This window comes from Staurois parvus, unplaced genomic scaffold, assembly GCF_062004578.1.
Source record: "Staurois parvus isolate SC_StPar_1 unplaced genomic scaffold, SC_StPar_1.0 ptg000249l, whole genome shotgun sequence".
NCBI lineage: Eukaryota > Metazoa > Chordata > Amphibia > Anura > Ranidae > Staurois > Staurois parvus.
The window spans coordinates 8,953,765-8,980,588 of NW_028318045.1; the positions used below are offsets into that span (position 1 = coordinate 8,953,765).

Genomic DNA, 26,824 nt, shown 5'->3' on the forward strand with positions numbered 1-26,824 from the left:
TGGACTTCAAGTTCTGGCAGAGCCCTTCAGCACATCTGCACACATGCTGGTGATTTCTAGTGCATGTGCAAAAATGGCTAAGTTTTGTGACTTTCCTAATAGCTGTATTTGCGCATGCATGAGAAACTCTGTGCATGCGCAGATGCTCAAGGGTAACTAATGTGTGCACAAATATGCTGCAGGGCTCATTTGGGACCTGAAGCCTGTGACACATCTGCACATGTGCAGGGGGGCAGTGGGAAAAAATTTAATTCTTATCTAGGTGAAAATGAGAAAGTGCTTTGCAGCGCAAAGAAATGTTAAATTTTTTTTTTAAATGATGTAAGGGTTTGAGGAGGGAGGAGGCAAGGCAACATGACTTATACATTAGGGCAGGGGTGCTTAGCCTTTTGAAGAGCGAGAGCCACTTAAGTGATTTGGTAACTGGTTGCGGGCCACAATGAAATGAAATGGTTCAGAATTTTGAATGTTTTAGTTTGAATAGCATAATGAAGATTTCCCTCCTGCAGCTGCTGAATGCTATTTGAAGGGAGAAGAGAAGCCACCTTTCAGCAGTTGCAGGAGGAAAATGAATGAGATCAGTTACTATACAATTAGTACCACATTAGATGTATACTGGTCAGTGTTTTTGGGTGCTTTTACTGCTCATAGCAGTTTCATACTATATACAGTCATTCATGTATGTATTTCTGCTCAGATTTTAATGTAATAAATTTATAGTTTTAAATACTACACTATGAGCACCTTTATTCTCCATATCTGGCACTGAGCCTCCATGTCTCAGCCCCAGTGATTTAGGTATTGCTGCAGACTTGATGAAGTAAATACTTGGAGATCAGATCGGTATCCTTTCTTTCACCACTGCGGGTCCATCAGAGGATTTCATTTCCGGGCTGTCTTTATTCAAGATCCTAGGATGCATGTGATACAGATATGCGTTTATTACTGGGTTTCTGGTGAGTAGGCAATCTATTCATATTATCACAACGGGAGACCAGATTGCACCTACAACGTCTGATATTTCACTGTGGACTGAGGAATCCATATATTTATATTACAGTGGACTTATTTTAATATTAGTATTATTTGACTATATTGATATTATTTTACTGTATATTTTTTTTTTTTTGCCATTTAATTTGATGTAGCGCTGCACTCCTTGTACTTTTGAGTTTATTAGAAAGGTTTTGTGGTTCCTTTTGGTGCATTGGTCGCTTGTCGGATTGCGCTCACTAACTTATATATTTTTTGATTTTACTATACAATTGTGTAGCAGAATATGACAAGGGGGCTGCACAGGCCCCTATAAGTCTGCTTTCACACTGATGCACTGCGGTTTACTTGTGCCACGAGTTCAGTGCAAGTGCAGCTCTCCTATGGGTTAGCTGCACTTAGCCAAAGACTTCTATTATATCATGCGGGTGTGGTGCACTTTCTGAAAGCACACCAAAACCCCTGCATTCAGTTTAAGATCAAGGGGCTCATAAAGGGGGCTCCAAGGGCCACATGTGACCCGCAGACCATGGACTGAGCACCCCTGCATTAGGGTGAAGGTTTGCTTTAAGGTATAACCTCATCTTCAGTGCAGTCTGACTTGCTTTTGTAAGCCTCCTGCCATCAGCACTGCCCCCAATCTTATGCTAAGCGGCTCCTGCTAAAAGTGCAGATACAACTGCCCCCAAGACCTGCAATAACAATCTCCAGATTTGGCATTATTGAATCCCATGTATGTTGGTGGGCACGTGAGTAAGCCCGTGTTCACACAGGAATACAACTTTTAAATCATTCAAGTTCACTTCATGTCGCACAATTTTAAAGTGTCATGTATGTGTAACTTCTTGTTTGACTTGAAAGACATCTTTGCGACTTCATACACAGATGGCAATGCAACTCACACCAAAAATCGGCAAAAGTAGAGAAGGAATTACTTTTCTTTGTCGGCGTCGTACCGATCACAATAGTTCTATTGCCTATCAAAGGGTATGACTGAACTGACAAAGTCACATCGATGTGAACGGGGGCTAATGCTCATTTATTTCTATATCAGTTTGTAGCTTGCTAAATCAGCTGTTTTGCATTACACATGTGGGAATGCTAAGGTAATAAAAGACTGCATAGTGATATCTCTGCTGTTTGCTCTGCCTGTTTGTGACTGTGTCAGTGCTAGACTGGGAGTGTGACGGAACATGGCACCCGACCCCTGCCCTTCTCACCAACTAGTGACCGAAGGACCAGCCGCTCTCACACTGCGGTGTCACCTGCGTAGTAATGCCACTCTCAGCTGCGCCTTGCACAAACATTTTCCAGCTCGCGGGACTACAATCTATGTGCCAGCAGCCTGAGAGCGATTGTTACTGGGTTAGGTTAATTACGCAATTAACGCTTCACACTACCACCACCACCTTTTTTACAGAGAAGGAGGAAACTCACAAATCTTAGCCGTAACACTATGATATTAGCATAAGTGTCTAACACACACTGTCACCATAGACAGGTATATTCAGAGGATTATTACATACAGTAGCACTCTTCAAGTGAGAGGGATTCTTTAGTTTGCATTAAAAGCTTTAGAGACAGTTTCAACACTTTTCAAAAAATGATTTATTACTAAAAAGGTCAAAACGGTGCAATTAAAATATTTAAAGAAAAACATGTTACAAAGATATAAACAGAACAATAAAACAACAGAGAAATAAAAGAAAGGAGTTAAGAAGGCCGAATACTTGCAATGTCCTTGATTTAAGCGGAGTCCAACTGTCCGAACTAAAAGATTGCCTTGGCTCTCAAGTCCGTTAGATGTTTCCTGATTGATATTAAACGACAACTGTCTTTTCTCCAGCCTGTCAGTCTTTTTCTATAATATTAAAGGGGTGTTGCCTGAGAACAAATGACCAATCATCCAGTTTGGGGATGAGATCTAGGAGGTAACCAAGGTTATGACCAAGTCGTCTTACAATTTCATACTAAGGTTAATAACCTCCAATAGGTGCAGGTGGTATCCTAGCAATAGGCAGATTAATATTCAGAATTATTTTCAAACCCAGGGATACCAAACACAGTGTACCCTTGTCACCCAGGAGGGAAGAGACTGCTTTCTTCCCCATCCTAGGTGCTAATATCGTCATGTAAGGCCTTGTTTGACTCGCATTAAAATGATCTATCCAAATATATACCTAATATTAATGTGCCCAGGTCCTGCTGAACTTTATGAATTGTATGAAAAATGTCGACATGTGGAATGTATGTTTTATGGCACGCTCTAGCCCTAATGGCTTAACAGGTCATGACTGACTGAGTTATTGTTTTACGATTGGGCAGAGGAAAGTGGCTTTCAAAGCAGACCTCCTGCACCAGACTAGTTAGCGGTTTAGAGCCTTATCTGTGCTTTATTTAAGATAAGAGGCCCTTTTGATGTCCATTTAACTTACAGCTATAAATTCCATTTAATGAGGGAGGAGGGAGGAGAGGAGAGACAAAATGGTTCAGGCCTAACAAGATGGCTGTCACGTACAGCGTCCATGTCTCTATTGCGCACCATCGTCACAGGGAGACTCAGGGACTTTGGTATATGTACTTTCCTCACAGTAAGTGTCAGTTCTTAGACTACAGACATAGGTCATACATTAACTTGTACAGTGTCATGCTGCATGCCTCATATTTGAATACAAAAAAAAAACCTTTGACACAGGAATGTGAAGATTTACCTTACTATACTCTTTGTTTGCAGGGCAACAAATGACACAATGGAACTACACGACCTATGCCCATCTTCTGCATGTGAAAAACACAAGGTGTAGGTAGGAAGGTTTATAATGCCTTTTATGAATATAGAAATGCATACATTTCTGTGTTTCATATCTGCTTGGAGTTCAGCTTTAAAGCGTATCACTCTAGAATAATATTTTTGTTCAGTGACAGTGCTTAAAAAAATCTAGGATTGCCATGGCACAGCCCTTCCTGTGAACACCCACTGTTAATTATTACTGCAAAGTTATTGGGACACATTATGACTGTGTACTGGAAAATATGATCTGTAAGAAAGTTATGACAGATGCAGCAAACTGCTGATAAGCTGCCATTGTGCTGTATTATACTGTTACGGAATTCTGTCTTCTCCTCGTTTATTGCTCAGCGGGAAGAATCTCATAAAAGATTAAGCCTGGGTTCACATATGTGCGGTGCGATATATCGCATGTGGTTCGCACAGGAACCACACCGCATTCCTGCGCAAATCACATGTGATTTGTGTGCGATGCGATTGGAGCCATACATTTTGTATGGACTCCATACACTAGAATTCACACCTATGCAATTCGATGCTGCACATCGCACCACATTTTGTGGACTGCTTTCGGGGTGTTGACTTAACATACACACATGCAGTGGTTCGCACGAACCGGGTGAGATTCTGATGTGGTGCGGAATGCGCATGGTAAACACTGCGAATTCCATACCGCATCAGTGTGAACCAGGGCTCAAAATTGTAGATAGTAATGTCAATGCCTCCAATAATAATTAAACAGAAGAGAATCTGATTGGCTGCAAAGCACAGCTTTTCTCCTGCAAGACTATTTAAAGAGGAGTTCCGCCACCCTCCCCCTCCCCCCCAAAAAAATTAAACATCATCAGTAGCTACTGACTTTTAATATTAGGGCATTTGCTTGTCCAGGCATCCAGCAATGTCCTCACCTGAGCCGATTCTTCAATCGGCTATCGGGTGCTGGTGCCGCCATCTTGACTAAGGGAAACTGGCAGTGAAGCCTTCACAGCCAATTTCTTACTGCCCATGCTCGAAGCACGCTGCGCTTTGTGAATGGGCAGCAGTCTTCTGGCACCTGTGAAGTGTCATAGAAGGCTGCAGGGGAAAGAAGGGGGTCGAACTTTCAGGTCAGTTTGCTATGGTGAACTAAGCCCGAAGTGAGAGTGGGTACCTATCAAAACAAAGTACTCGCTCCCCCCCCAAAAGGTGCCAATTGTGACAGCAGAGGGGGCAGGAGACAGACAAGCAGAGCTTCCCCTTTTGGGTGGAACTCAGCTTTAATTCCTACTTACTATTAGCTTTAAAAATTTATTAACCTGACAATGTATTGCTTAATATGGGCAGCACCCCTCTTCATTTACCCCTCTGTTTAGAATTAGTTTTTTTTAAAGAAATAAAATGCCAAATTGGCAAGCTTGTAACTACGTCACTATGGTCTCATATAGCTTTAAACATGTCAGTCTAATTTCAAAAGTTGTTAATATTTGTAAATCTGCTGTTTAAAGTGATTGTAAAGGCTATTTTTTTAAAAAAGATGTTATAATTACCTGCACAGAGCAGTCATTTACCTCCTCTTTAGCGATTCCACGATGGTGCTCCTTCTCCCTACAAGTCTCCCCTCAGCAAGCTCCCATGCAGGGCTGTGTGTTTCTATAGACACACACAGCACCAGCTAGCCAAGCCCCCACTCCATCCTTACAGGAGTTTGACTGACAGCAGCAAGAACCTATGGCTCATTCTACTCTCAGAGTCTCTTGTGAATCCAGGAAGGGAGGAGAGCAGTGCTGGAGCAGTGAGAAGTGTCAGGTAAGTGTTCCTCTTTGGTGATTCTCGGGGGGGGCGGGTAGAACAGGTAATGGGGTATTTTTTTTATCTTTTTAGGGAATGCAAGGTAAAAAAAATTGAGTTTAGAACCTGATGATACTGCCATGAAGGTCCTCGTTCTTTTATAGGATAACAACACTGTGTACCTATCTCACAATTGTACTCTGAGTTGTCACCCTGTCACACAGGCTTCTGATGGAGATTGCAAGTGGAAATTCCAATACACCTTATGCATGCATGGTCCACTGTTGTCACCATCAAATGAAAAAGAGATGAAAAGGTGAACATGGTCATTCACTTGTGAAAGTGTAATTGTTTATGATACACAGAGCTTCAGCAAGCTATATTTCATTCAGTTGGAGTTATCTTTGCCCTGTAATTAGTAAGTGGCTCCCATTCTATGGAGTTCTGTTTTCCTTCTATTACATATTCTGTCCTCAAATTACCTCTAGACCCAAGTATCCTCTCCTACCGTATTGCACCTTTGACTGCAGGTGAATGTGGACAGGACACTTTGTTCCTATAAGAGCATATTCCCACTACTTTATTGCAGTAATGTGCAGTAAAATGTGTCTTTTTATCATGTGATAGCACAATGAACTTTAATGTTCTGTGTGTTGTGTTGTATTGCTATTCATTGTGAATAGCACCTCAATGTACATACACGACACACCAAAACTCCCAGTTGTGAACCATTTATACATTGTAGTGCATTGCATTCACAAAAAAGTCTGTAAAAAGCTGCATTGCAGTGTGTTGACAATGCATATGAAATGAATGAACTGCTTTAATGCAATGCATGTTAACACATACAATAGTTCTGAGGAAGAAGGGACCCCCTTCGAAACGCGTCAGCTTGACCAAGAGAGTATCTCCCATCCTGATGGGATTTGCATGTGTCTCCTAATCCAGTGTTTCGCTTTTTGATGCTCCATGCCTTTTATATTGCTACTCTTGGTGAAAGAGGACTAGATGGCATCAGCATTGTGGGCCACCCAGGTCCTCCTGGGTCAGTGGTGACGACACTGCAAGAACTATTTCTAAATGACACAGATGGACTACTAAACACTTCTGATATCCTGTTCCAAACTGGACAACATGGACCAAGACAACCAAAGGGAAATACTGGCTTGCCTGGCTTCAAAGGTATAAAGGGTGAAAGGGGAGAGCCAGGGACAATCATAGCAGCTGATGGATCTTTAATTACAAAGATATCAGAATTACTTGGAGAAAAGTGGTGAGCTATTCTTCTTAGGAAAGGGTCCATCTTCATTTTGCCTGTGGTGGAGCAGTTCAAGTTATATCTTCTGGCTGTGTCTTGGCTCCTTGATGTGATGTGCATATATGCTATTTACCAGTAGCTTTCTGGTGAGTTTACATCTGGCAGAGGTGGTGGATTTCCTCACTGGATCAAAATCACAGTTTATCCTTCACCGTGATTGATGTGCCTTGTAGTCCCACGGACACTATTATCCATTTATATTATATATCTTATGGACTATATTTATATTTTTTTCACTTTATATGGTGCACTTATCTGTTTCACTTGACATTATTTAATTTATTTAGCGCTGCACTTTTATACCACATACAAGAGTGCACGTTAATGTGTGTGCATTAACACTCTGCAACAGCATGAATTCACCCTAAAGCCAGCCACACATGGAGCGATTCTCTGCCGGTTCAGCAAGGATCAGCTGAGATTCAATCCATCTATGGGCAGGCTGGTTGTACTGAAGTCAATCTATCAATCAACGTCAGTACAACCAGCCTGTTGGATTTTTTTCAAGAGATCACTGCCAGAGGCTATAATCATTGTGATCATCGTGTTCTGTCAGGAGAGATGGTTCCCGTCCGGCAAAACACAAAAACACTGTGGGAGGGATTCCCCCATCAACACTGACTGTGTTGATGGGGAAATCGAGCAATTTCTTTCCTTTCGCCCGTGATGGAAGGAAAGCAAAAATAGAATATGGGCTGCCTAAGTGTTTACTTTGCCATTTAGAATTTGTACTGCTTTAAAATTGTAGGCACAACGCTGGGCTGCTCCTATATGTACCTATACAGTGGGATCTCCCCTTGCACTGCATAAGTTAAATGCTTGTTTGGCTAGAGGGGAAGGAATAGGTAGAAATACTTATTCCTCGCTCCTGTAGTCTTCCTTCTCTTTATCAATCTGATTTCTTGGGATAAGGATCAGATGCCTCCTGCTTCCCAATAGTAGACTTTCTGCTTTCCCAGTCCTCAGAGTTTCTTCATGGTGAGGGGTGGTGACCAGGAGGTATAGGGGTCTTACCTTTATACTCCCAACTCTCTGTTTCCTCATATCCCCCTTTTTTTTTGTTCTTTCCTATGTCTTCTCTTTCCTTGGTATCCTCTCTTCCCCTATACTTAGGCCAGCACAGATTTGTCTGTACTAATCCCCCAAAAATGTCAAAAACCTGAGAAATGGTGTTGCTCACTTGAGAATATGTGCCATACCATATGTTTTAAATGTTGGTAATACTTGTGCTCAGATATGCAGGGGCGTATTTTCCACAAGGCAAACAAGGCACTTGCCTAGGGTGGCATTTTTCAGGGGGGCAGCACCTCCCCCCAGAAGACGGGATGGAAGCAGGGACACATGCGCCATGGGAACCAGGTGGGATCCGAGAGAGGCTGCGGGCTGCTTTATGGTGTATGTAGAGCCTGACTCTCATTCCCAGGGATGTCCGGAGCTGTGAAGATGAGTGTCTTCCTCTCTGTTGCTGCGGGGGGGGGGGGTTAGTGGAAGGATCTCCCAGGTGGGGGGGGTAGGGGTGCTGTTGGTCAATGTCAGGCTCTTACCACGGGAGGGTGGTGTTGGTTCGTGTCCGTAGGAGCAGATGATCTTTGTGTTGCCTAGGGCAGCACAAAACCTAAATACAACACTGCAGATATGTACATGTGCCTGCAATACTCTGACCTTATGATCAGTCTGTCCAGAATCATGTTCTACTTTTGAACTTGAATAGGCTAAACTTCTTGGAATTGTAATGCCGTTTTCTTGTAAATAAAGAATTATAAAAAGAAAAAAAAGCCCAAAGTTTAAAGTAAAGTGCTGTGCACCGCATTTTCAGTTTAGAAAATAAATATGATGGTATAAGTTGGTTGCTAGGAACAGCACAGTCAGTCTTCCTTTCAGTTTCAATCATAGGCATCAGTCTCTGTTGCTTGCTCAAGTAGTGTTGGAAGATTTGTAAATGGGCTGTTATGAATACAAACTCCTCATCCTATCACTCAGCTGTGTATTGTATAAATATTGCAATATAAACACCAAAGACAAGCTGTTTTTTTCACCTGATGGTCCTTGGCCAGATGCACCATATACAGTGCATTGGCCATCCCCAGTGCAGGTACAGGGATATAAAGGTTATATAGATATCAGGCGTTTCACTTAATGGTAAATACTGGCCAATAGGAGTGAAGAGGAGTGTATAAATGAGTCATCACTGCACCATACAGCCATCCCCTATGACTAAGTCTGAAGTGACGAAACGCGTCAGTGCGTGGCTGTGCTGTGACTGGATGTGACGTCAGAGCAGGAACTGTGATGCGGCAGCATGGTCTGATGAGTCCAGTGGTGGTGAGAGTTAGTATTAGATAACCAGATCTGACGCCAATCCATACGCTATATTTATGAGCAATTTTAATTAATTTATTTTGTGAGTGGCTTTTAAATTCTTAATAAATTGTGCATATTGTTCACTGTACCACTGAAGATTATTTTTTTCTTTCCATACCTGGTGGAGAGGAGTGAAGCGGTCTATAATGGTTTTACACTTCAGAGATTTTATGTGGAGTTTCACAAGGGAATAATGACGACCATGAAAGTGGGAGCCATGTATGTCTGGTGAGTGAATACCCAAAGGGAGTGATTTCTCACAAGCACATGGTGGTGTTCTTTGGGATGAAAAGTGGCAAGTTTTATGGAAACAATTGGAGCACTTAAATCTGCACTCAATTGATATCATGGACTTATTTGATTAAGAATAACTACTGTTCAACGATTTATTATTTTTTTGTGTATATTTGTGTGGAGTTTTTTTTTTCATAACGCTGTTGTGAAGGACATTTTTCACATGAGAGTATTCATTCATTTTTTTATACAAGGTGGCAGCTGTTGTTTGTATTTTATTTGTGATCTAGCACTTTATGTATATCATTTAAATAGGGTGGGGGATTTATTTATTATTTTTGGCACTATTTTTATTTGGGCACATATTTAGCGCGGAGGCTACACATATAAATATATAGATATCATCATGTTGAAAAATTTTCTACTGATCTATGGATCACATTCAAATGGAAAATGTAGCTTTTGGCAACAAAAAGGTGCTCTTGACCAAATTTACCTGCAGTTCAAACGCACTTCAATAGGACATGTCACCTCCAAAGAAAAACAGCGCAATGCAAAGCAGGTGAAATGCAGCCTCTGAACTGCCATATGTACGGATTAGTTAAGGTCAATGAGATTTTGTTGATCTGAAAAGCAGAAAAACATTCTCTGACCTGAATACTTGTAACCCACTTATTTTTCATATCAGATTTTTTTTTTAACAAAGGAGAAACCGTAGTGGTGTTTGGTCATTATTTTTAAGATGATAAATGTATATAGCTATGTTATAAATATATTATAATATTTTGTATCATTAATTGTATTTGCATGAAGTCCTGATAATAAAGAATATTTATATTAAAAAAAAGGATATAATCAGTGCCATCTTAATAGCATCATGGGCCCATGGGCAAAGTAATGCACTGAGGCCCCTACCAGGGAGATGGTGACCTACGCACTACACTACACGCACTGCAGCAAACAGTGGGTGTGGCTAAATTATACTACATATTGGGCTTGGCTATTTAGTCTGATTAGAATTTTTTTTCTGATTTTTTTAAATTTTTAACTCATTTTAATTTACAATTATTTAAATATAATTTTTTACATTTTGTTTCATAAAGCTGGTGGGAGTCCTTGGCGAGATATCGGGGTCTAAACAGATCCCTGAAGTCTCACTTTTTAGACAGAGGAAGAGACTGAGGAAACATATTCCCCAGTCCCTTTCTATGCACCCTCAGCTGCACTGCAGATGAATGAATAGGAGACAAAGGCTCCAACCCACAGGTCCTGTGTTGTTATAAAAGGGACATAGATCAGGATCAGTGCACGTGTCCATAGTTCAAGTGTTCTAGAAGCCTGCGTTTGCATTCCTACTGGCTGTCACTTGCCCATATTCAGGAGCCTTCCAAAAGTAGGGGTACTGCTTGGACCTGCAGCCTGCCCTGAAGCCACCAATTTTTTGGAAATCACCACTATGGACTTTTCAAGTATGGACTGTTGGGACTGTTGGCTATAGTTAGGGTAGATAGGGAAAAGACTTGACAACAACTTCCATACTGCAAGAGGATGTCCCACCTTTCACAGGTACTCACTTCACTACAGCCTGCTTGCTAGACCTATGTTACCCTTGGTAATCACTTGTTGTCTTCATAAACCAATGTGTTTACCAGGGGCGGACTGACAACTCATGGGGCCCCCGGGCAATAGGAAATTATGGGGCCCCTGTGTCCTCGCCAACACTCAAACCACACCCAAAAAAGCCTGTGAAAGGTATCAAAGGCATCTCATGGGGCCCCCTGGTGTTTACTGACCCAGGCTGGAGACTATGTGTGTGCCGTTTACTGCCATACAACCCTTTAATGACTTCAGACCAAGCATGTCAACGTTCCATAAAGTGCACCTCATACAACTTTGACATGCTTGGTCTGAAGTTAAACGGTTGTATGGCAGTAAACGGCACACACATAGCCTCCAGCCTGGGACAGTAAACACATTGGTTTGTGAAGACAACAAGTGGTTACCAAGGGTAAAATAGGTCTAGCAAGAAGGCTGTAGTGAAGTGAGTACCTATGAAAGGTGGTACATCCTCTTGCAGCAAGGAAGTTGTTGTCGGCATCATCTCCCCTGGCAGTCCGTCTCCCATAGCAATGGAAGCAGACCAGAGCACAGAGGTCCTCATCCTGTGCACAGGTAAGGAAGAGGAAGAGTTAAGGTAGAGCATGCATGGAGTCAGGCTAGGTGCTCAGAAGGACTCCATTTTGTCACTGAGGGGTGAGGTAGAGGAGATAAGCTGGACAGGTCAAGTTGGCATAGACTCAGCATGTCCCTCCTAAATGCAACAGTGACAGTGAAGGTGTACATTGACATGGGAATGGAGAAAGCTAACTGAAAATCCAGTTTATTGCTCAAATGTAAAATAGGGTTGCCACCTCATCCCCTTAAAACCAATCCCCCCCCAACACATTTTAATTACACAGGTTCTGAGGGAAATTTATTGCAGATAAGGCACTAAGTGAGCTTAATTACCACTTTAACCACTTCAATACCGGGCCAGGGGCGGACTGACAACTCATGGGGCCCCCTGGCAATAGGGGATCATGGGGCCCCTGTGTCCTTGCCCAAACCAAAAAAGCCTATGCAAAAGGTACCAGGGGCATCTCATGGGGCCCCCTACTGACCCCGGGCCCTCGGGCAGTGTCCAAGTTTCTAAATGGTCAGTCTGCCCCTGTACCGGGCACTTTTAACCCCTTCCTGCCCAGGCCAATTTACAGCTTTCAGCACTATCACACTTTGAATGACAATTGCGCGGTCATGCAACATTGTACCCGAATTCAATTTTTAGCATTTTTTTCACACAAATAGAGCTTTCTTTTGGTGGTATTTAATCACCACTAGGGTTTTTATTTTTTGCTAAATAAAACAATAAACACCTGAAACTTTTGAGAAAACCCACTTTTTTTGTTTCTGTTATAAAATTTTGCAAATAAATAACATTTCTTCATAAATTTAGGTCAAAATGTATTCTGCTACATTTATTTGGTGAAAATAATAATAATAATTTATTTTTTTACTATTTTATTTTTCAGCACACTGACCAAAGCATTACAATGTTACCATAGTAACGTTGAACTACGCTGGGCAAGTGATCAGTATTTTTTTTTTTAAACACATTTTTGACTGCTAATACCAATGTATTTCATTGATATTTGCAATCATTGTTACTGAATGAAACTGATTCATTCAGTCTTTTGTTGTGATTAGCTGTGATTGGGCAAAGCTGATCACTTGATACAGCTAGGCTGTGATTGGCCTTGTTTATATCATGTAACTGCCTTGACCAATCACAGCTAACAACATAATTGTATACAATGGATGGCATGACAGGAAGCCATTCATTGTATATATTTGACATGTGATCTGCTGTGATTGGTCACAGTGGTCATTTGACACTGGCAACGGGCCAGTGTAGTTATATGGCATCAGCTGTGTCCCGCGAGCAGCTCGTTTTGACAAGACGTTATATGACGCCCAGTCACAACGAGGAGTGTCCCGCCCGGTCGTCAATCTGCTATAGGCCAGGCAGGAAGGTGTTAATCAGCCCCAAAACCTGTGTAATTAACCACTTGCCGTCCGCCTGCTGTTTATAAATGGTAGGGCGGTGGCAGTCCAGGGGCGGGTTGCCGTTCATAAACGGCACCCGCCTTTTCTAGCTGTGCACGCTCCCTGGGAGCGCGCAGCACCGCTATCCAGTGCCCGCTGTGTCCTCTGGACACAGTGAACCACCGATCGTCAGACGGGACCTCTGTACGAGGTCCCGATCATGTGATCACTGATTGGCCAATCAGTGATCACATGCAAAGTAGTAAGCCAGATGTCACTTGTGACATCATTGCTTACTACATGTGAAATCTGTGAATGATCACAGAGGTCACATGGTACAAGGCTATTCACAACAGCCTTGTACCATGTGACAAGCTGTGACCAATCACAGCTCACTCAGTACTTCTCAATGACTGCAAGAATGCAGACAGAGAGAAAGAGAAATGATTGTTTTTACATCCTATATGGGTGTAAAAGCAATCAGTGTAAAAAAAAAAATCTTCATCACCCCCCACAAGTAGTACAGTGTCACCATGGTGACACTGTACTGCTAGGGTGACAGTATGTAAAAAAATAAATAAACAAAAAATAATAATATAAAAAAATAAAATAAAAATGTAAACAAAAATGTTTAAAAATTATAATTTTTAGTTATAAACTAATTTGGATTTTTTTGTTTTACTAAAAAAATAACGGAATAAATTTTGGCCAAGATTTATGATGAAATATTATTTATTTGCAAAATTTTATTTAAAAAAACCCACTTTTTTTCAAAATTTTTGGACTGTTTCATTTACATAGCAAAAAAATAAAAATCCCAGTGGTGAATAAATACCACCAAAATAAAGTTTTATGTCTCAAAAAAATAGTAAAAAATTCATATGGGTACAGTATTGCATGACCGCGCAATTGTCATTCAAACTGTGATAGCGCTGAAAGCTGAAAATTGCCCTGGACAGGAAGGGGGTAAAAGTGCCCGGACTGGAAGTGGTTAATGTGTTCAGTTTTTTTTATATATATATATTATATTTTATTAATTTTCATATTACAAAATCCAACATTATAATAATCCATATACAAACAAAGAAAACAATTTGCACCGCATAATTAAACCTAATCCCCACCTTCGCTATACCCTCGTCTCCACCTCTAATTTACCCCTGATTCTTCTCTAGTTATCCTTCTCTTCTTGTTCCTCTGTTACTTCCTCTGTCTTTCTTCTCATTACTCCTCATCTCCTCCCTTTCTTTATCCTTCATGTAAAGTCATCTCTCCTTTCATTTATCTCTTCCTGATTTTAACCTATACCTGTTCTTTGAAGTTTTAAATTTGCACCACCTTTTCCATATTTAATTAAATTTTTAAATTTTATCCTCTCTGATGTGATGCAATTCCTCCTTTAATGTGTTCAGTTTTAAAGGGATGAGGTGGCAACCCTAGTGTAGGGCCATGTCCAAAGTTGGGGGTCTGCCTTAAGGTTTCCCCGAAAGTGGCCTCCACCTTGTATTGATAGATTCGGCACACAGCAAATCCCATGTGCAGCAGAGTGACCCTAGTCTAGGTGCCTCATATAGCCCAGTAGAACCAACCCCGGGGGTAATCCCCCTGTCTGTATGGCACCCAACAAAGAGAGATGCATAGAGGAAGTACCAACCACCTACCCCTACATTACATGCAGCTCAACCACATGTTTTTACCGCCTTCGGGCCCTTTCATACTGCTCCATTGAAAAAAAATGTTGCAAAAAGGCATATGCATATTTGTATTGTTTTTTGGACTACTATCTACAATTATGCACCTGTACAACATGGACATGTGACTCAGAAAGACGCACCACAAATGCATTTTTGATGCATTTTCTATTTATTTCAATTGGGAGGTGAGTTTTTGGTACGTTTTTTAACAGGTTGACACCAACAGTATGCAAATATGCAGCTGCTCAGCGTCAAGGCCCATTTGCCGCATATTTGTGTACCAAAGTAAACAAACGTGACCAGAGCATTGACCAACACCTCACAGAATAGATCCTGATCACTACTTGGGATTGGGACCTTTCCGATCACATGACCACTGTGACAGCCAATCATGACCCTAAACCCTGCCCCGCCTCCTGGCATCATAAAGCCCTTAAAGGGCCGGGAGGCGCTGTCGTCAAGGGGTTAAACATGCAACAAAAAGGATGCAGGACCTTTAAAAATGTACCACACCCGCAGCGCATTCAAGTATAGCGTTCCATAGGATTGAAAGGGACATTCATTTTGATTATGTAATTAAATCAGAAAAGATACATTTTTCATGCATTTTTGATCCAATAATGGATCTGTGTTAAATGGCCTTTAGTGCGCTGGGCTGCTACTCAGAAATAAATGTCAACGCATGTAACATGTGTAGCTGCAATGCATATATGTCAATCAGCCCTGAATCTGCAGAAACAGATCCCAAAATGTTGCAGAATAAGGTGAAATCAGCCAACAATGCAGATAATAAATCTATGCAACATATGTAATAAATCTTTTGAAGTTCTGGAACTGTAAGGGGATGAGGTTTTGTTTCCAGGGTGAGGTGTGATTGGTGATCGTAGATCTATAATTGGAAGGCAGCCTCTATAGCAACCTCTACAGTGTGATCTGTGCGCTGGGGGGAAGCTCAGGTGAGCGGCTCCCCAGGTGAGGGAGGGGCCAGGAGGGGGCGGGGCTGCTGCGCTGTCACTCTCCCCCAGCCTGAGCCGTCTCCAGGAGTGGCTCGGTGATCAGACCTTCCTCGGTGCTGGAGGTCCAGCCATGGATTATTAGAGCTCCTTCGGGGGGGATCCCTGTGGACACTGCTGTCACCCAGCGGAGGAGTGAGCTGAGCAGGGCAGAGTGGGCTTCTATCCCGTGTCCCTGGTGTCGGTGTGCACACTCCCCAGCAGCTGCAGAATGAGCTCCGACAATTTCAGAAGAGCTGCTATCCGGAGAAAGTCCAGTCCATGCCTGATGAATGGCCCCCTGACTGTGCACAGGGAGGCTGAGAATGGGGAGCAGGAGGGTGAGTTCAAGGACAAGAACACTGTGATTGTATATGAGACACAGCTGTGTGGGTGACACCATGACGATCAGGACAGCTTGTGTGTCACCGGTACACAGATCATACATCAGGTGCTGCCACATCTGTGTGTGCTTCTTTACTACTTAAAGGGCCAGTACACTTTAGCGCAACACCAGTCAAAACTTTTTTGTTGTGCACAGGGACCTTTGCCAGATTGGTGGGCATACACATGAGCAGTTTTTGGCATACAACAGCAATTGCAAGTGTAAGTCACATGATACCTGGGTTTACGCTGCTACTTGTGTAAACCTGCACATGTAGAAAACTGTGCTCTGCTGGATGCAGATTAACCCTAGGTTCACAGCTAAGCATTTTGTAGAAACGCACTACAGTCCATTTAGCATGATTTCCTATGGGACACATTCGCATCTCCATGTTTTCACCTGGTGCGTTTTTTGGAAAGGGTCAGGGACTTTTTTTGCACGCATTTCATTTTGCATTTTTGGTTCTATAGACTTAATTAGAAACACTGCAGAAAGGCATGTAGTGTGTTTTTGATGTGTTTTGGGTTTTAAATCTGTCTAGCAACAAGAAAAATAAAACAAAAAAAAAAGCAGCAGAAGTGCGTGCAAAACGCAATGCAGAAACAGGTCAAACGCAAACTGCATGGGTGTGAACCTAGCCTTAATGTGCCCAGATGATCTGGTTGAAGCAAGTAGTAGTGTAAACTGATGTACAGCCGCACACTACTGTGGATTGCTGTATGCAGCAGGCATGGAAATACCCTCCCCTTTTACACTGTATGCCAAAAATTGCTTGATTTGAATTTGAGTATGTAACTGGATGGTAAATCATTGACTGTTCTATTTTTTTGTTAAGCTGGCCATACACTATACAATCTCAAAACTATACAATCTCAAAACTATGTGATGTGAGGACAAATCTAAACAACCAGTTCAACTAGTGTCAAATCAGGCAGTCCCTTACACAGCATAATTTATGGTAGATCTAAAAAAAGATTGGTACAGTTGTGTCCAAAATTATTCAACCCCCACTGAAATTGAGTGTTTTGGCCAGTTTGACATTGCTTTTGATCATTCAGTCATCTTGCTTACATTTACATTAAAGAGGCACTTGTAGGTCAGACAAATATAACATAACAGTTATAATGAAATAACCACAAATGTCTTTTCTGTGCTCACAGCATTATCAGTTTTATTCAACCCCCAAGTGACATTCAATCTTAGTACTTAGTACAGCATCCTTTTACAGTTATAACAGCTTTTAAACGTGAAGCATAGCTTGACACAAGTGTCTTGCAGCGATCTACGGGTATCTTCGCCCATTCTTCATGGGCAAAGGCCTCCAGTTCAGTCACATTCTTAGGCTTGCGCACTGCAACTGCTTTCTTTAAGTCCCACCAGAGGTTCTCAATCGGATTTAAGTCTGGTGACTGCGATGGCCACTCCAAAATGTTCCAGCCTTTCCTCTGCAACCATGCTCTAGTGGACTTGGAGGTATGCTTGGGATCATTGTCCTGTTGAAAGGTCCAACGTCTCCCAAGCCTCAGGTGTGTGACGGACTGCATCACGTTTCCATCCAATATCTCCTGGTACTGAAGAGAATTCATGGTACCTTGCACACGCTGAAGCTTCCCTGTACCTGCAGAAGCAAAACAGCCCCAAAGCATGATTGACCCTCCACCATGCTTCACAGTAGGCAAGGTGTTCTTTTCATCATAGGCCTTGTTCTTCCTCCTCCAAACATAGCGTTGATCCATGGGCCCAAACAGTTCTAATTTTGTTTCATCAGTCCACAGAACACTATCCCACAACTTTTGTGGTTTGTCCACATGGCTTTTGGCATACTGCAGTCGACTCTTCTTATTCTTTGGAGACAGCAAGGGGGTACGCCTGGGAGTTCTGGCACGGAGGCCTTCATTACGCAGTGTGCGTCTTATTGTCTGGGCTGAAACTTCTGTACCCACATCTGACAAATCTTTTCTCAGTTCCTCAGCAGTCACACGGGGACTTCTCTCCACTCTACGCTTCAGGTAGCGCACAGCAGTCGAAGTCAGCATCTTCTTTCTGCCACGACCAGGTAGCGTTTCAACAGTGCCCTTTGCCTTGAATTTGCGAATGATGCTTCCTAAGGTGTCTCTTGGTATGTTTAACATCTTTGCAATCTTCTTATAGCCATTGCCCTTCCTGTGAAGAGAAATCACCTCTTCTCTTGTCTTCCTGGACCATTCTCTTGCCTTCACCATGTTTGTAACCACACCAGTAAATGTCTAGAAGGAGCTGAGTATCACAGTCATTTTAAAGCTGCCTAATTGGTGCTTATTATGCTTGATTGCTGCTCGGTGACATCCACAGGTGTTTTCAATACCTGATGGAAAGCACCTGTATGAACCTCTGTTCTTCAGAGTGGTAGTCTTTAAGGGGTTGAATAATTGTGGCAATGAAGAAACCACATAAGAACCATTTACTACTGTATTACATAAACAATTGATGTCATTTTAGTTGCATTTGGGTAGTTACAACGTCCTTGTAGGATTTGATTCTGAATACAATTCCAAATGTACACTATAGTCCCTAAACCCCTTTACAGCATTGGGGGTTGAATAATTTTGGACACAACTGTACAATAAGATTGTATAGTCTCTCCAAAGCCGGCCATACATGGATCTTAATTTGGCTGGTTCAGCAGGGACAAGCAGGGGTGGACTGACAACTCATGGGGCCCCCGGGTAATAGGAAATCATGGGGCCCCTGTGTCCTTGCCCACACTCAAACCACACCCAAAAAAGCCTATGAAAGGTACCAGGGGCATCTCATGGGGGCCCCCCCTACTGACCCTGGGCCCTCGGCAGTGCCCGGGTGCCCAGGGGCGGACTGACCATTTGGAAACTCGGGCACTGCCCAAGGGCCCGGGGTCAGTAGGGGGCCCCATGAGATGCCCCTGGTACCTTTTTCATAGGCTTTTTTGAGTTTGGGCAAAGACACAGGGGCCCCATTATCCCCTATTGCCCGGGAGCCCCATGAGTTGTCAGTCCGCCCCTGCGGGTGCCCAAATGGTCAGTCCGCCCCTGGGGACAAGCCAAAGTTTGATCAACTTCTGTATAACCCTGTCAGAGTTTTCCTGCATGATCAGTGCTGAAGGCTATAGCGTGCAGCTCTGATCAGTGTATTCTGACAGCGGCGAATTCTGTCCACTGTCAAAATATAATGGTTCACCACCTCGAATGTGTGCTTGGGGGAATCGGGTCAGGTTTTTTTATTGTATGTGTTGGCTGAATGAAAAAAAAAAAAGATATGGGCTGCCTTAGATTTTGCTGTAAGATGTATTCATGAGAAAATGTTGCCATCTTTATTATATAAATGCGGTTAAGCAATGCAGGATGTGCTCCGTAGACGAAATATAAAAGGCTGTGGTGGGTTTTTTTTTCCCCTATGTTGTTTGAGTCCATTTCAGATCCCCTTGTCTGGGGGAATATTTGAAGGGGTGTTCATTATGGTGATCTGTCCAACTGTTCTTTTGAGTTATAGATCAATGATAATTTATGAGTTTGAAGAACTGCATCAAATCTATTCCTATGTGTGGGGTGTTGTCATTCCAAGTTTATTTTGTATGGGAAATTCAATCAACCTGTTGCCACACTTTTGGTAGTGGATCCCTTTAAAACTGCCTACGTCTAATTCAGACAAGCCTTTGCACTGGATTTGGTACCAGTACGGATACAATCATGCCAGATTCAGGTAGTTCTTACTACTGCCACTTTAGAATCTGGCACTATTGCTATCATGGATTCTATGAGAAATACTGTCATTTTGCAGATTAGAAGACTGGTGGTAATTAGTGTTACTAAATTCACTGCATTCACTATTTCTGGTCTCCCACAGTACACACAACATGGAAATGCAATTATTTTAGTGAATATAAACTGCTAAATAACTTTTTTTTGTCATCAGCAGTATATAGCAGTCTTGTGACTCCTATCAGTGTCCAGCAGGGCACTGATTAAAGCTTGTGGGAGGAGTTTAATTCTCCCCTTATTGTCCTATGAGGCTGCATAACCCCTGACCCTCCATCTGGCAGTACTGATTGGCCTTGTGCTGATCACATGTACCCTCCCAAAGAAATAAAAAAAATCTAGCAATGCACACTACACTGAGCATGTGCAGAGTGCCTCCTAGGGCTCTGTACTATCAGCAGATGGACTTGGGACATTAGAAGAAGGTGAGGGTCAGAGAAGACAGGATCAAACATCCTTTTAACACAATGTGGAGGATTAACCCCTTAGGTTCCACAGTAAGTATAACGAGCATGCTTTACTGCATATACAGCTTTGAGTTGGAGTAAGAGTGAAGCCAATGCTCGGGGTGGAGCAGCTTGTGCTGGGAAACTGTTGTGAATGTGATATGTTCTCACACAGGGCTTGTGGTTGCTAGGATGCCATCAGCTAGTGGCAGCTTCATAGCAACATAGTACTTATCCCCACCCCCATTTAGTTGAATATCCGGCTGAAAGCCTGTCTGGCCAGGAAGAGCGCACAATAATGCTGAACTATGCTGAGGATGGCCAGGAAGATTGCTCAATAATGTTGAACTATGCTGAGGATGGAGTGTCTGGTGCAGACATTTTGGCCTGAGTGCTGCCACCTCCTAAGACTGATCACATACCTCTCAGCAGGGCCATCAAGGTAGCACCAGCCCTTCTGTACTGGGCCAGGCCCTGCCAAAACAACTGGAGGTCTAGTAGCAGAAAAGGGCCTCCCAGTTTCTGGGCACCACCATAGTAATCCCGCACTCTGTACCAATTTAAGAAAACTTCCCAGGGGTCTATTGGAAGAAAGGGCTCTAGTTAATGAGTTTTGGGTGCAGGTGGAGTAATCTGCCATGCCAATTTACCCTGCCTCTTCTATATCAATCCACCAGGGCAGGCTGAGACTAATTGTCAGGAAATGTGACAGGTCAGATTACTCCACCTGCACTCAAAAATCATTAGATGAGGGGTGTCAAACTGGTGGCACTCCAGCTGTTGCAAAAAACTACAAGTCCCATCATGCCTCTGCCTTTGAGAGTCTTGCTTGTAACTGTCAGCCTTGCAATGCCTGATGGGACTTGTAGTTTGGCAACAGCTGGAGAGCATCAGTTTGGCACTTCTGCATTAGATTATCCCCTTTCTGCCTCGGGCCACCTGCTGAACAAATGGGGCCCAGGGAAGTCCGTTTTTCAATACAGAATGCAGGATTATATCCGAGCCTGGAGGGAAGCAGGAGGATGAGTATGCTGTTGTTTCAGCCAGAGTGATGGCTGCTTCCCTAGAAATAGACCTTACAGTGGGGCACTATTGCTATGTATCTGTGTACATGTGTCGTCCTGTAAAGAGGAATATCATCATCTGATCAAACCTCTAAAAACCTGTACCACTGTACTTGTACTACACACATTGTATGCATTTAAAGGACGGTCCCATTCAGTTCACGGGACAAGGGGAGTGGTTTTGGAATTCTTTTTCCCGTGCTGCAGTGTAAAGCATCCCATGTGTATGCCCCCATCTGCTGCTTTTGCCTGTGTATCACCCCCTCCTAGCCCCTCTACTTGGTATGTTACATACTCTTGACACCTTCTCTCTGAGTTACCTACTGGTGACCCTTGAACATTACCCACTCATAACATCACATTCCCTCTCCCCAGATAGTATTAGGGCTCATTCACACTTGACTTTCTTTCTAACTCTTGCCGAACGCCCCTATAGCGTTTGACAGGCGTTTGGGAAGCATTTTTAACGCTCCTTAAACATTCCCCAAATGCTCCCAAAATGCCCTCAGCTTGGTTTTGAGGCGATTGATAGGTGTTTGCCAGGCATTAAAACTGCATCACAAACTCCTATAATGAAGTTAAATGATATTAATACTCTGCAACCACCTCACAACCGCAAAGCGGCACCATAGACTTGAATGGGAGGCTTCAACTCCTCCTGACTCGACATGAGGCATCGGTTTTGCCGCAACTCAATGCGACACGACGCTAACGCTTTTGTGTGAACAGCACTGTGTGCTGCCATGTGCAGAATTTTCATAGGCATTTGAGAAGCATGAAAAACACTTCCCAAACGCCTGTCTGACACCTGCTGACAAAGCTAGTGTGAACGTAGCCTTAAAAAACTGACGAAGGCTTGATTTTTTTTTTTTTTTTTTTTTTTTTTTTTTTTTTTGCTGGAGTTGAACTGTAGAAAAAAAAACAATGCAGTAAAAAAAAAAGATAAAACTAAAAAAACCTGGTGTTTGATGTATTCACATTACATTACAACACAGTCCTATTTATTATTATTTATTAGAGTTATTGCCATGTTACAAAATACATTTCATTCTGTTCTTTTCTGCGTTGTGTGTGCTGTGAATGGGCCCTCATCTGTCATCTAATTATCGTTGGCAAAGCATCTATCACCTGGACTGCGTCAAAGGGAAGGAAAGGGCTGACAGTCAGAACTGATCTGCAGCTCTAGCCGAACAATGAAGATTCCCTTATGTAGAGACCATGTCATCGGTAGCATGGCATTCGTACCGATGTGGTGCTGAAGGGAGCCCGGAGTTGTTGTTTTCTTTTGTAAACATGTGTTATTTAATTTTTATGAGATTGTCTTCCAGCTCTATAAAAATAGGATAATGAAATCGATATTATTTTTGTGAATTTGGATTTAAAGGATATATAAACCCAACATTTCATATTCCTGATATGTGATATTCAATCAGGAGGAGTGACATCACAGGCACAGAAACCTGCTGTATATAGCTAAAGGAGGGAAAAATTGGCACGCCAGGAGCAGCTGGTGATCAAGACCATATGAGGGAGTCTACCGGATTCTAGATACTTTCCAGATTGGCAGATGACATCAGGAAATATACACAAACGCTCATTTAATTGCGCGTTCTGGTGAGTGCGCATTCTTTTCGCACTTAATATCACAACACCTTACCCATAGGAGGATACAGTTACATTGGAGCACCTCAAGTCACTTCAAGTCACCTAATGAACTGTATATTTAATGGTGTATATACATTTGAATACTCATATTGTGATTTCCTTTTAGCGCTGCACTCCTTATTTACATTGTCTGTTTAGAGGTTTTTTATGGTTACCTGGTGCACAGCTGCTTTATTCTTTGTGTGCGCTCACATATATTTATTTTATTTGCTGTACCATGTACTTGTATGAAAAAGTATCCTGTTCTCTTTGTGATGCTGCTTTTGTGTGAAATCTCTGGTGTCCCTGCCAGTCCCTCCTGCTTTCCTATTAAAAACCGACCACACTAGGTATGGGAGCACAGCGGGGTCAGTTTTCCAGCTGCTCTTCTCCAATAATCAGACTTGTGCTGATACCCCCCCCCCCCCCTCCCATGCACAGCCTTTCACTGAGAAGATCAATGTACTGCTGTTTCTCCACCCTGGCCTATATATACAGCTGAGAACAGAGGGTATGTGATCCCTTAACCTTAAAAAAGGGACATAAAGGTATTTTATAATGTTTTTATATCTATACACATATGGTTTCACCGTCATTTATATTTTAAACTGTATAGGTTGTTTTACAAGGTGAGGTTTTACATATACTTTAAAAAAGAACATGAAAGCCACCAACAAGAGTGACCCAATCTGATGTTGCATTTCACAGACTGGAGTCTCCTGTTGCTAAGGGCAGCACAGACAGTACAGCTTTCAGAAATCCTTTGGTCTAGGCATTGGATTGACTGCTTAGATCATTTTTCTTTCTCACAGCAGGAAAGTTACAGTAACTGTGATGTGTATGGATTTCCAGCTGGTTAGTAATTGCTTTCATTGGTCTCACAGCGGGATAATTGTGTGTAAATACAAAGAGGCTCCTTATCAATTTTATAGCTGGCAAAGCAATCGGTTTCTCAAAGTAAATATTGCCATAAAGACTGTCTGCTCCAGGATGAGGGCGGTTTATCAGTGATGACATGGTTGAAGTACTCCCAACAGAGGTGGATTTGTGATCAACTTCATGAAGGCAGAAATTGAATGTTTATATCGTAAATACAGGCTGTCCTGTGTACTATTCTTATGTTGGTGTCAAATAATGAAGTCTGAAGGCATAGATGACCTAAAACTGTATCCAGAGCAAAATCCAAGTGGAGATTTTTGTTTTTAAAAAGACAGAAATAGCATTTTGCCTAAGTGTCTGGACTTCAGGGACACCTTGTTGCAGAGCAATTCACACCACAGCCAACGTTGGGGTTTCTGTGTGCTGAGACATAACGTGTAAAGCAATCCCTTTACTTTGGATGGTCTGTCAATGTACCCGAAGGCACGAAAAAAATAGGTGGATTTTTTAAAATGCGTCCCACAACAATCTCCTGATTTCCCCCCCCCCCCCCCCCCACACACACTGCAATTAGTGGCTCCTGCTGTTGACCACCAAACCACTACTGTCCTATATTGACGTAGGAGTGTTTGGAAGGAACCACTCCACTGATTTTGACACTCTTGGGAGTGTTGATTTGTTTTTTTTTTAAGAAACTTGAGTTGGGTATTTCTCTCAGTGAAGTGGTGTTCGGTGTTTTACTTTTTTTTTTTTTCGGGGAAAGGCTTTAAATTTGAAAAAGATTCTTTCTCTTGACAGTGTTTATTTAGTGTATAATCATGCCAGGATACATTAAGGCACATGCAACCCAAATGATGAGATTCTGTAATTTTGCTTCCTTTTGGTCTGGTAAATATCATGGACATTTGTAATAGTTTTGTTATATCTAACAAAAAATACCTGTTGATCCTTCTAGAATCCCCCTGAGCTTGTAACTTGTAATTTTCTGCAGACTACAGAGCTCTTCTGCCTATATTATGGAGATGAGCAGAGTTGGAGGTGTTCTGGATTCCTAACACACTTCCAGTTCCAGCGTGACAACCCTTCTCCTCTATAGATACAGTACTGTGAATGAGTGCTGTCTTCCTAGGAAGGGATGTGTCTGCCATGATCACCAGTTAAAATAAAGTAAAAAAGCCTGAAAAGTAAACTAAGACAGCCATCACATCTATGGACAGTTAAACTGCAATATATTAATTTTTATTTTTTATTTCTGGGTTGTGATACACTTGAACTCCCATGAACATGCATGGAGTTGCGTCATCCTGGACCGGCCAATCAAAACAGCAGTAGAAGCTTGCAGAAAAATGTCACTTCTGGTGAGTGACCTCAGGGATGGCACATCTCAAGTGGAAGGGAGCACAGTTCCATTTAATAGCTAGTTTAGTTTAACAACAGAGTGGCTTTTAAAATAAAAAAAAAATAAAAAAAAAAAAAAAAACATAAACGTAACACTAAACAATTACAAAGCAACTATCCAAGAGGTAACAATTTCTTTGTTTTAGCTGGCCATAGACAAAATGAAAGTTTTGGCTTGTTCAGCATGGATTGTCCAAACTTTGATCTGTGTGTCACGATCCCTGTTCGAAAGAAGTCAATCATTAGATCGATTTTCTGTCAAACCCAAGCTGGAAAACTTTTGTCGATCAACAGCTGCAGTCACTGATCAGTGTATTCTGCCAATTGTGGGCATTGCTGTCAGAATACAATGGGGGAAGAATTCCTCCATCAACCTTGTTTGAAGGAATCAAAACCGAACCATCTTTCTAATTCCTGTTGTGTGTCCAGAACAAAAAGTGTAGGGTATTCTCTTCAACTGAACTGGAAAAGCTTTTTATTTTATTTTTTTTTTAATTTTTTTTTAGTAGAGTTTTTTCATTTTCTTCATTACATAAAAACATTAAAATGAGCATTTTTTTAAAAAAAATAAAAGTACTGTTTGTGCCCCCATGAAAAGATTCTCTCACTTCCTGTCCAGGTGATAAATCCAGAGATTTGAGAACAAACTTCAGCTTAATACATATAGCACTTACTACCTAGACAGATGATCAAAAACTTAAAAAATTGGAGTTGAGTAAGTGGACCTCTCCTGGCACTTTGTCTTTATTACACAAGCACATCATTAGCAGAAAAAGGGGTAAAGCGAGCCTGTTGCCCTTGTGGCACGACTGTGTCCCTCCATGTTTCTCCTAGTAAATTCTTTATAGTTCAAAATATACAGAGAGAGTCGCATACCTTTTTGTCATGGCAACAACCGCTGGGGCTAGCTGGAAAACAAAGTACAAAAATCACTCTGCTGGAGCCCCTGATATTGAGGTTGTAAATGGGGGGGGGTGGGATTTATCCATCCATCATCCACCCAGAAATAACAGCTGTTTGGGGGTCAGTGGACAAAGGGCAGACACAATCAGGATCCAATCTGTATGATTAAGGGGCCTGCAGGCCTTGGTAGTATGCCAGCCATCATGGGGCTCCATTGACTAGACTTAAAAGATGTAGCTGTCAGTTGTCATTTTAGTTTTTGTATCTGTGGTGGCCTAGCTCTTGGGCAACTGTCAGCTGTCATTTTTCTGGGCTCCATGGTGGCCTAGCTCTTGGGTAACTTTCAATGAGCCCTACAGACTGCATAGATTTGTTTTACATGCTGAAAACGTACAAATCACTTTAGTATAGTGGCAGCAGATCAACAGACCAGGAATGAACAGGCTGAATCAGCATTTGATTGCTGCAGGCCCAACACGTGGAGGCAAAATGCATAACATCATTTTCCAAGACACCTGAAATTACAGAGGAAGAGAAAAGTCCAACCTCTGCACTTTGAGTTTGAGCTGATATCTGCTTTTTCCATATGCATCAGCAATCCATTTT

At 42.2% G+C, this 26,824-nt stretch overlaps 1 protein-coding gene across 1 annotated transcript in view; it reads left to right on the forward strand.

The window, feature by feature from the left end:
• The first annotated feature begins 15,803 nt into the window (after positions 1-15,803).
• The window catches only part of FGD4 (FYVE, RhoGEF and PH domain containing 4), a 219,754-nt gene continuing 208,733 nt past the window's right edge, over positions 15,804-26,824 (forward strand). Inside the window, exon 1 of the mRNA XM_089680743.1 lies at positions 15,804-16,070. Coding sequence (XP_089536869.1) covers positions 15,962-16,070 — 109 coding nt within the window. The 5' untranslated portion in view covers positions 15,804-15,961. The remainder of the gene's footprint in view (positions 16,071-26,824) is intronic.